Raw genomic sequence first — 10,712 nt, forward strand, 5'->3', positions numbered from 1 at the left:
GCTGCTTATCTGCGTCTGCCAGCCGCCCGAGTCTGACCGCGAGCCAGAGTCTGTGTCTAATGACAGAACAACTATCTAACTGCAAAAGACTCATTACTTCAGCAGTGAACCGGCTTCTGTTTTCTACGTTACCGTCTTAAGTTTTTCTTAACATTCTTTGGAGGTCTCTTCAGATCAGTCTTTTGGTTTCTAGCTTCTTTAAAGCACCAGCGTGTGATGGTTTTCTACAGAATCAAAGGTTCTTAGTCTAGACTATTCTGTGACATCGGTGCTTTTTAATTCTGAATCCTTTAAATAGCTCTCCAAAAATATGACAGCGAGAGAAGTTCGCTTCCATTTTTATTCGTTTTTTTTTTTTTGTTTGCTATACACACATCTGTGTCAGAAACGGACAAAGAGAGAGAAACAAACAGAATGACAAGAAAGAAAATCCCACAATGCACTGCACGGATGCATGTTCACGGGCCTGACATGCAATGAAGGGTTCTGGGTTTTTTTTCTAGACAGAAGGTTTCTCGGGGCGCAGGGCTGTTTGGTTGCGTTTTTTCGCGATCGCCGTCTCCGCCTCATTCTCGCATGTAAATCCTCGTGCAAACCACATCGTCCGCTCCAAAGATCTGAGAATGAGAACAAAGACATTTTCTTGGAGCTCAGTTAACCCCTATTATACTGTGCTTATGAAATAAAGACAACCTGAGTCTGCTGTAATCCCTTTTGTGCTTTATACTGGACTAAACTAAACAAAGCACATTTATCTTATGGAAATGTGTCCTAGATTCGCAGGGAAGCGCCAGAGACAATCGGTGCTGCATTCTGGGATTGCTGAACTCTGAATTCCCTTAGCAAACCGTGAGAAATGTCAAGCGGCCTGACTGTCAGATTTAAAGTGAGCTGTCCTGATTCGGGTTGGACCTGCATTTGTTTTGGACAGTCCTTCACATTCCTGTGTTCAGCCTGAATAAGCGGCTGACATTTGCTCTCAGGGGTCGGCCGTCAGGAGCGCCTGTCCTCGAGCCGATTCATGGCGCTCTTATTTTACTGTTGAGCTTGGATCAAGGCCCACATATGGGTGTTTCTTCAACTATTAGCACTTTCAGCCCTGTGGACCTTTAGATAATAAGCTCTTTTCACACTCTCACGGCTTTATTGAACTCGTCTTCTGATAACGTCCAAGTGGACATCCATCACAGCCTTTTGTTTTCCCTGAGTTTCATGAACATTTCTTTATGCATTGTGTTTGAAAGCATTATGTGGGCGAATGATATATGAAACATTTTTAAGGCTTATTTCATAGCAAGTATTTTGCGTTTCCTAAATAGAAACTATTTCCGCAGATTATTTCACAATTCTTTCTAAGAATATGCTAGCATTCAAAAGATTGTGTTTGAAAAGATTTTTAAATGTTTTTGAAAATAAGTTTATTTTGCTCACCAAGGCTGTACTCATTAGACGACCATTCTTTTTCTATTTTCAAGCAGTTTAAATTTCATTTGTTCTTGTGAAACAAAGTTGCGCTGATTCGTTCTTTCGTAGAAATCATCATGCATTCTTTTCAGAATTCTTTAATGAAAAAGAAAGTTCAAAATAACAGACTATTAAGCATTTTTGTAACAGTATAAATGTCTATAGTTACTTTCAACAAATGTAATGCATCCTTTAATCCATCCATTATTCTTTTTTTTTTTTTTTTTTTTTTTACAGTGATGTATGTTAATTAGTGTTATACTAATATATCATGTATAATTATATTTAATAGTAATTTTAGAATGCATTATCATATTTTATGATTGAAAGTGCAAAACAAATAAATACTTTTAGCAATTTAAGAAAATAGAAAAAATCCTCTGTTGACATTTTTATAAATAATAATATCATACATTAAACTAAACTATTGTTTGACTAATCCACATTTAAAAAAAATCCTGTTTTGTATCCTTTTTGTGGCCAAAAACTTTAGGCGAAGGATATCCAAAGCGCAATGTCATGAGACAGAAGTGAGAAAAGCAGGCTGTGAGCTGCTCTTATCCTCTCAGATCGATTTGCTCCATTAAACATCTCACACCCACCTTCTCTCTCTCTCTCTGTCTTAATGTTAAGCTATATGGAAATAAATCCATAGGCTGTTTCCTGTCTGAAGTCATAAAATATGATCACGGTGACCTCTCATATGAACACTGCCATGTTCAGCCATAGAGGCTGTAAATTCATCCAGGCCTCGTGTCTGGAGAAGTGAACGCCAGAGACAACCTTTCCTTTACATTCTCCGAACAGCGGACAGAAACTGTGTGTATGTGTGCGTGTTAACAAAGTGGTTGTGTAAGGATTTAGTCTTGTAGAAGAAGTCTTGGTGATGATATGGTGTGTTTGTGCGTCTCACCAGGATCAGTTCGTCTCCACGCAGCTCTCTACTCCAGTATGTAACGGGTCCGTCTTGATCCACCAGCGTCTGTTTGCAGTAGATTTTATTCTCTGTCTCCCACGTGGCCAAACTCTGCAGACCCAAATGTATTTGTTAGTATATGTATATATGACTTTTAACATATGCAAAAAATGAATGAAATGTTTACAAATCGGTTTTTGACGGGTCAGTTCATGAATGATTCACTATTGCTCCTGGGTCGTGACATATACGAAAGAAATTTTGTGTTTCTTTTCATTTCTGTTTGCTGATTTTAAATGATTTTTTTTACTTTGGAATATGATCGAAGTGTATATGAATTGCGTATATGAAAATTTGCATATTGAAAATCTAACATTTTCACTGTAGAGTCTGTAAAATGATTATGAATTTATTAGAATCTGATTCAGTTCATAGATTCAACTCATCAAATGTATTATTTGACTCGAAAGAATGATTCATTTGTTAATCTGGGACACTTTTTGTCACTTTGGAGATATTCACTTTCATTATATTACATATAGGGTGCCTTGGACCTTTTTTTTCCCCTTCATTTTTTGAGTAAAATAACTATTTACACCATTCAGATTTAAATGTTAATATGGTTATTTGATTTGGGGACACCCTGGGATATCCTCAATTAGAAAAATAGGTATATACAATTAATTTAATTCTACTTTATAGAATTTAAAAAAAAAAAAACGTATTGTATCAATATACCCTGAAAAATAAAAATTATTTAGCATTCCTTCTTCACTACTACCAATTTCTAAATAGAAATTGTAAACCCTAAACCATATATATTTATATATATAAATTACATTTATGAATATAAAATCGAAAACAATAGAATCAATGGTATGATAGCTCAGTGAAGTTGCTCATTTGGATGTGTGTGGAGGACCCAGATAAATGAACAGTGTCAGAGAACTGCAGCAAATCAGCGCTCCGTTCATATCCCTCTCTGTGCCCGTCTCCTTCTCTCTCGCTCTCCCTGGCCCCAGGCACTGTCTTTAAACTAATTTATGCAGCTTGATCTAAAATCCCTTTAAAATGAGACAGTGTACAGCGTCCTGACACACTCATTCGTCTCGCTCAGACTAACAAAAACTCTGACACAGATACACACACACACATCTTAGTTTGCAATCTAAGCTCTGTGCATTAACCAGGAAAACACAATGAAAAACCCACTGCTGTTTACCCAAAGGAAAACTAGCACTGAAAAAAAAAACATATTGACAGAGTATTCATGTGAATAGAATTGTTTATGGTGGTTGTGATAACTTTGGGATGAAGTGAGGATGATAATAATGTATCTGAAACCGGAAAAAGGACATATTTTTGCAATCTAATGTGTATTTAGCTCAACTGGAACAGCATGGCGCTTTGTTTTGATTGCAATGCACACGATGATCAAATGTACTTTGAATGCACTGTAAGTGGCTTTGGATACAAGCATCTGCCAAATGCATCACGTAAATGTACGCGCAGGCAACTAAATCATAAAACCCTTCCAGTAAAGAGTACAATACAAAGCAAACATTCCATCTTCCCTCTCTCTGTCTAGGTTTAATGTGCTTTATTGGCATGACAAATACCAAGACTGTACATTTGCATTGGCAAAGCATCATGCGGCTCAGACAAAGAGAGTCTGAACGATGTAATGAAGTAAAAATGAAGAAAAACAAGGCAATAATAAAAACATAGAAGTTGAAACGAAAGGAAATGGCTGTAGTAAAGTCTCTATTCTCCCAAAAAGCAGGGTCGATTAGCATGGCCACCCATCTTTTCTGGCGTTCTCATTTTCTCTGTCTCTCTCACTGATGGTCGTTTAGTCTCAGCCTTCTGCCCTGTGGCAGGTGAGGTCTGTCTCTATAGCAACCGGCCCTGAGAACGGCTGGATTACTTCCAGTCCCCTGCTTACAAAAGTCTCTGTCCCCCAACGACAACAGGCCAACTGAGGTAAATCAAGGACTTAAATATCTTATTTTATACAACAAGACATGAAATACGCACCAATAGGTACATGTCGCTGCAGTTTCTAAACGAAGTGAACACTAGAGGCAGTAAAACTATAACACCTTTTATTCCTTTTCACACACATTTACAGAGTTTCGATTGATATAGCGTCAGTTTTCGCACAATTACATGAAGAATATCATGTCACTTCAGAACCATGTTAATATGCTTGGATGTTTGAATGCTGATGCTTTTGAACATTAGCATCACACATATCTAGCTTCGTATCTGTGTTTTCAAAGACTGTGGGTTTGTTCGTTGGCTCAAGGAGTACAGAGATGTACTTGAGAGGAGAAGATCTTCTGTTCGAATCCAGTGTAACTACGGTTTAAAAAACAGTTCAAATCTGCATAAAAAGATGAAATGACACGGTGCATCAACTAATGCCTTTTTATATCAGTTTTGCATTTGTTAACACTATTGTTTAGTTTGTTGAATGTACAAAACAAAATTCAGAACGTTAAAAGTTTGGCAACCACAGTTGTTTTGGGGTTTTTTCACAGCTTTTATGTAAATCTGTCACATTTAGTTCTTAATTTTATTCATTTGTTTCCTAAATGGTATCATAAGCTTTGAATGCAGTTTAATGCGAGCTTCTTAATACGTATTAGTGAAAAAACTGACATTTCACAGCAAATTATGTGGATGCCAACGGCCGTAGGCCATGAAACCCGTTTTCTATCTCCTGTCCTTGGGGCCATTAATATATAATTCATTCAAAAACTTGCTGCTTCACACTTGTTGCCGTCCCTCGCTAAAAATGAATGGCTTTTGGTCACTTTATAGCGAAAATGTCAGCATGAACATTAGAATTGCGAGAGCTACATTACAGGTGCGCGGCAAACAGCATAGTTGCTAGCAATGGATGTGTTGTAGCTTTGGCACGTTACTTCAAGTGTTTGCAGTGCAGATGGGGTGCGAGTCGGACCTGCGGGGTCTGATCTACTGCTCTCTAATAAGGTGCCCAGCATGAGACAGCACTACCATTTTACACACAGACTTTTTTTATGTCGTGATGGAGACTTTACATCGGCATTTTACTAATTATCTTTTCTATATCCTATCTTATTTTGCCCGATTATTACGCAGTTTCCAAAAGGGGATTTTAGAAGCGATGCCATTGGCTGCCCAAAGAAGCTTTCCATAAGCAGTTCTTTGAATAACCCTCTTTCTTCATCTGAAGAACCTTTTTTCAACTATTGTGCAACGGAGAGTTTCTTCGTTGAACCGTTCGTGTCGATAATAACATTTATTTTGTCATTTTCAAAGTGTGATTTATCCACGTCGCCTTAGGGGCTCGTAGTCCAACTCTTCCCGATCAGCTAGCGTTTTGTGACATTTTCAAGAAGTGTAGGTTGGTCGGAAAGACACACATGTGTGAATAAACACAGAACGCACCCTTGATGATGTCTCCGCTCACGAACTGCTTGAGACAGACATCAACGTGACTCTCAGGGGCTGCTAGACTCCCAAATAATCCCCCTCCCACTGCTGTCTGTTCCAGAACAAAATGAGGTCAAATCTCTGTCTATACACCCGTCCTTTCGCTGCGTCTGTCTCACAGCAAAGCCAGTTCCATGCAAAACGATTCTCGAAGTTAAAAACTACATTTCTCTGGAACTCTATTCATTCCACATCGTTTGATATAAGACGTCTTTAGTACGATTGTAGCTGTTTTAGAGAATCGTACATGCACCCATAATGTCCAAAGATGTTATTTAAGTAGGCCTTGCACTCGATTTTGAAAAATGCTCTTAAATGGATAGTTCACCAAAAATGAGATTTCTGTCATTCATTATGCACCTTCATGTTCTTCCAAACCTGTAAGACTTTAGTTCATCTTCTGAACACAAATTAAGATATTTCTGATATAAATTGAGAGCATTCTCATTAAGAACCCTTAACATTCATGGAACTTTTCCATTCCGCAAAAGTTTCTTTGTAGTGGAAATCAGTTCTTTTAACAATTGAGCTTCCAAATCAAGTTTTCACAGGGATGTTATGGAAGAACCAATCAGAGTTCCCTAAAGAACCTTCAGTGAACAGCTCTTAAAAGAACTATTTGTATAGTGTGAAGAACATTTTAATAATCGGAAGAACTCTAAATACCTTTTGTTGAATGGAAATGTTCTATGGATATTATGAGGCCATCTTGGAAACATCAATGCCAATAAAGAACTTTTATTTTAAGGAATATAGATTGTCTTCTCACTAAGAAATAACCAGAACCAAAAAAATTTTATTTTATGGCATCACTGGAAAAACCCCTTCTGCGACCTTTATTTTTAAAAGTGTAGTTGCAACTTGAGACCCTCCTGTCCTTGTCTCATTTTTGGGTTTTCATGTGCAAAAACACCCCTTAGTTGTTAAAACTCGCTCTCCGCTGAGCTTTGCAGTCTGAAACCTGGTTTAGGTTACTGACAGTTTGATGACGCCATCATTTTAAGGTCATTTTAAGGGTTTTATAGACAAAGTTCTAGATTGTGTTGTGTAGGATAGCTTTCGTCGATATACACGCGAATGCTCGGGTTACAGGGTGGAATTAAACAACAAAAAAACTGCACGTCCGCAAAACACGCGAAGAGCCGATTATAAGACGATATAGAGAGATTAAGATTCATCTGAAGGGACATTAGAGTAGATGCACAAGCTCATGCTGAGGAAATTGATGCTCACATTAGTGGCTAATTTGTCCCTGATGGATACCTGCTACTTGATATTAACTACAGAGATTTTGTAGCATCTCTACTCTTAATCATCTGTGCTTCTTTCCTGTAGTTCTTCCGTGGCTGTTGTTGATGTGTCGTGGAGGTCAGGTGGTTTTTAACTTCTCTCTGTGAGGCTCAGCACCTCAGCGTCTGGCTCGCCGCGACTCACCTTACATTTCCTGCCGTCCACCGTCTCCTCGTCAAACTCCTCCCCGATGCGGAAGTTGATTTCAGTGGTGCGTACCGAGGTGGAGGTCTTAATGTAGAACTGCTCTGCGTCCTGTCGGATCTCCACGTGAGGTTTGGCCGCAGCGGCGCCGGCCACTTTCCGGAGCATAGCGTTCACACCTGGGTGACACAGTGTAACATTTATCAACCAAAAAGTGAAAAAAATAATGCATTTTATCATAAATGGATACAAAAAGCTGCATTTAAACTGTTTCTCGTGCATTAGGGTGTCTAACACGTCCAAAATACGCATTCCCATCAACGGTGAAGTACATATTTCTAGTGCATTGTGTGAAATGTTGGAAGGAACGAGAAAAAGCTTTCACAGGCGGAAATGCTAAGTAAATCTTCTGTTACCCTGGACTGTTGTTTTAGCCTTGATTCTAAGTTAACATAATTCCAGGCTTGCCGTTCTCTTCAATTATAATGTCCTCAGAAGATTTTGTTTCAATTCTCTGCCATGCAAAACTCCACAAATGCCGGAGGATCCCTCAGGATGAATCTGAGGAATTCTGGGAGTGTTAAGAAAAAGTTTTCGCTCTGGTTTGGACCGTACTACAGTTTTTACAGAAAGACGCGAGCGGGTGAGTGAGTTCATCATTTCTTTATTCTGGGTGTTCTTCACTGCATCCCGAGTATGAGTCTAAGAGTGATGCGGCATTTGTGGTTTAAAACCAGCAGCATTTGGCAGAATTTGCCACGCTGACATCGGTTTGCAATTAGAAAGAACTCTTATGCAGCTTCTTTGTATCATAATTTCAGAAAATATTGCAAAGCCAATTTTTAACCTGTCCATAAAAGAAAACCTCTAAATAAAATAAAATGTAGTATTTTGTATCATTATTGAATATCATTTTAATATTTTATTTAGATTTGCTCTTTTAGGGACAAAATAAATATAATCAAATATAAAAAAAACAACAACAACAAAAAAACTCTCTGTACTTTTATTGTATATGAATATTTTTTACATTTGTGACAATTTTGTCTAAATCTAAAACACCTTAAAAATATTTCCATAAAATAATTTATAAACATTTTACCTTGGTGACTGAATTAACAAGCTGAAGTAATAAAATGATGCTAAATGTAAAATCACTTTTTAAAACATTTGTAATAATTTAAAATGATAGTTACTAATAGTAATTTAATATAACTACTAAAAATAAACTGACAAAAGCACATAACAGAATTAGTAAAATAAGAACCGAAAAATAGAAAAATAAGAGCTAATTAAAAATATTAATAAATAAAAAAATAAATAGAAAATTGTTGCATGGTTACAAGTTTACATAAAAGAACTAATCACGATATAAAATATGAGACTAAAACATCTGCCTAATGCATAAATGTCAGATATGTCACCCAGGGCTTTTGCTCCGCTCTGATGTTTCTTTGCAAACGGCTCTGCTGTCTTACAGTTAAACAAATCACTGAAGTGAACGCATCAAACACAAAGCCCTCAGTTAACTTTAACAGCCACATGACCCACTTTAACCACATCGCCCGTCCTGATAAATGAGAGTAATCAGCCCTCTTGCATTCTACCGTGCGATAACATCTTCCTCCAGCCTGAAACATCTCTCAGCGTGACCGCCTGGAGCTCAACCGAACAGACGAAATGAATGAAATATTACCGAGAGCTTTCAGAAGTTCGTCGAAATTCTCACTGCTCTTCATTTTCCAGGTGCCGGCGAAGTTGGGAGGCATTTTGAGCTCTGGATTGTCCTGCTCTGTCTCTCTCTCTCTCTCTTCTCCTCTGGTCCCTTGCTACTCTTGTTCTCCGTCCGTGCCTTTCTGTCTTATGTTCTCACTCACCCCGTCCCTCCCCTCAACCGTCTCTCTCTCTCTCTCTTTCTCTCTGTCTCAGTCTCCCTCTCTCTCTCTCTCTCTCTCTCTCTCTGGCTGTCTCTGTCTCTCGCCCGCCCACTGGCAGTGCTGCTGCATCAAACAACCTGTTCCAGCATCAGCCAAAGAAGCATCTACTAATGTTTCTTCCTCACCGTGTATTGCGGGTGTGTCTGTGGTATCCGTACAGTATGCATCGCCCCATGTGTTTCTTCCCTAATGTGTCCGGCGATCCGTGACACACACTCAAGCTGTGATTTTAACACATGTGTTTGCACAGAAGCACCTCAGCACAGGTGGTGTGTTTCCAGGCTGGAGGTGTTTGTGAAAATCTCAAGACTGCCCGGCTACAATGCAACTTTCAGATTCGGTACAATCCACCTGGATGAAAAAGGGACCTCACAGCTAAAAAATTGTCTTATTTTCCAGTTTGAATACTGAAAAGTACCTGAAAAAGCAATTTTGCATAACTTATAGAGACATTTTTTTCTTGATGCATTGACATTATTATTTACAAAAAAAGGATAACATTCTGCCAGTGTATAATATATGTTCAATGCATAAATGGAGTGCACTTTTAGGTGTTTTGCTGTAAAGCTTTTTAAAAAAAAATATTTTTGAGATATTTAGTGACAAATATAATACACACACACACATACATATGTATGTATATATATATATATATATATATATATATATGTATATATATATATATATATATATATGTGTATATATATATATATATATATATATATATATATATATATATATATATATATATATATATTAATGATATATATTATATTAAAGAACCTGCCCACACATAAACATATATTTTATATCAGAAAACGTTCATAAATTACACTCAAATCTTTTTAATTCCATAGCTACTTAACAAGTTATTAAATATGTGCACAGAGAATATTAATAAAAATTGATATTATTTATTATTTGAGAAGAACGAGAGCATAGAGTGGCATTACGCTTGCAGGTGACCAATCAGAACCAGGGAAGTCAGAAAGCATTTTACAGAACAGCAGATTTAGTGACTCACGGACGCCGTGGTGCATCTCATTACGTTCGGCGGACTAAAGCACCGCTACGGTCCTTCATGATGACAAAATACTTTCTGTACAAGGCCTTAATTAGGTTTAGACACAAACTTTGTGCTTTGTACAGCATGAAGGTCTTTATATTTTCAAGTTTCCTGCCCTCAAAAGTGCTTGAATGAAAACGCAGTTCCCAGAGATGAACACTCCAGTGGCCGTGAAAAGGCTGCCTTAGTCATTTCTCCCTCTGCTGACATTTATTTCAGCGTATGAAGCCATGAGAAACCAGGAGCAGTCATTTTTCAGATGCAGTCTTCGAGAGCCCGTACTGTCGCCGCACGCTGAGCCTTTCTTCTTGAAGATGGACACAAATGAACTCCGCAACCTCTTAAATGCTAACTGGTTTCCAGAAGGCACATTACATTTCTTCTTAGTACAATGCGTCTTAAGACAAACAGC

At 37.9% G+C, this 10,712-nt stretch overlaps 1 protein-coding gene across 1 annotated transcript; it reads right to left on the reverse strand.

Annotated features, from left to right (window-relative positions):
* Positions 1–322: 322 nt before the first annotated feature.
* Positions 323–9,175, reverse strand: crabp1a (cellular retinoic acid binding protein 1a). The gene is made up of 4 exons (XM_043227353.1): positions 8,994–9,175; positions 7,298–7,476; positions 2,378–2,491; positions 323–617 (listed from the first exon to the last, which is right to left on the reverse strand). The coding sequence occupies exons 1-4, from the start codon at positions 9,064–9,066 to the stop codon at positions 567–569; spliced, it is 417 nt and encodes a 138-aa protein (XP_043083288.1). The 5' UTR covers positions 9,067–9,175; the 3' UTR covers positions 323–566.
* Positions 9,176–10,712: the final 1,537 nt, after the last annotated feature.

The sequence above is a fragment of the Puntigrus tetrazona genome, chromosome 25 (genome assembly GCF_018831695.1).
Source record: "Puntigrus tetrazona isolate hp1 chromosome 25, ASM1883169v1, whole genome shotgun sequence".
Taxonomy (NCBI): Eukaryota; Metazoa; Chordata; class Actinopteri; order Cypriniformes; family Cyprinidae; genus Puntigrus; species Puntigrus tetrazona.

What these genes read in the sequence shown, in the direction of transcription:
- crabp1a (XM_043227353.1), bottom strand. Translation starts at nt 9,066, where the DNA reads ATGCCTCCCAACTTCGCCGGCACCTGGAAAATGAAGAGCAGTGAGAAT. An exon ending in CGAACTTCTGAAAGCTCTCG is followed by an intron (nt 7,477 to 8,993) that starts GTAATATTTCAT and finishes TGTGTCACCCAG; the next exon opens with GTGTGAACGCTATGCTCCGG. An exon ending in TGGACGGCAGGAAATGTAAG is followed by an intron (nt 2,492 to 7,297) that starts GTGAGTCGCGGC and finishes TTGGGTCTGCAG; the next exon opens with AGTTTGGCCACGTGGGAGAC.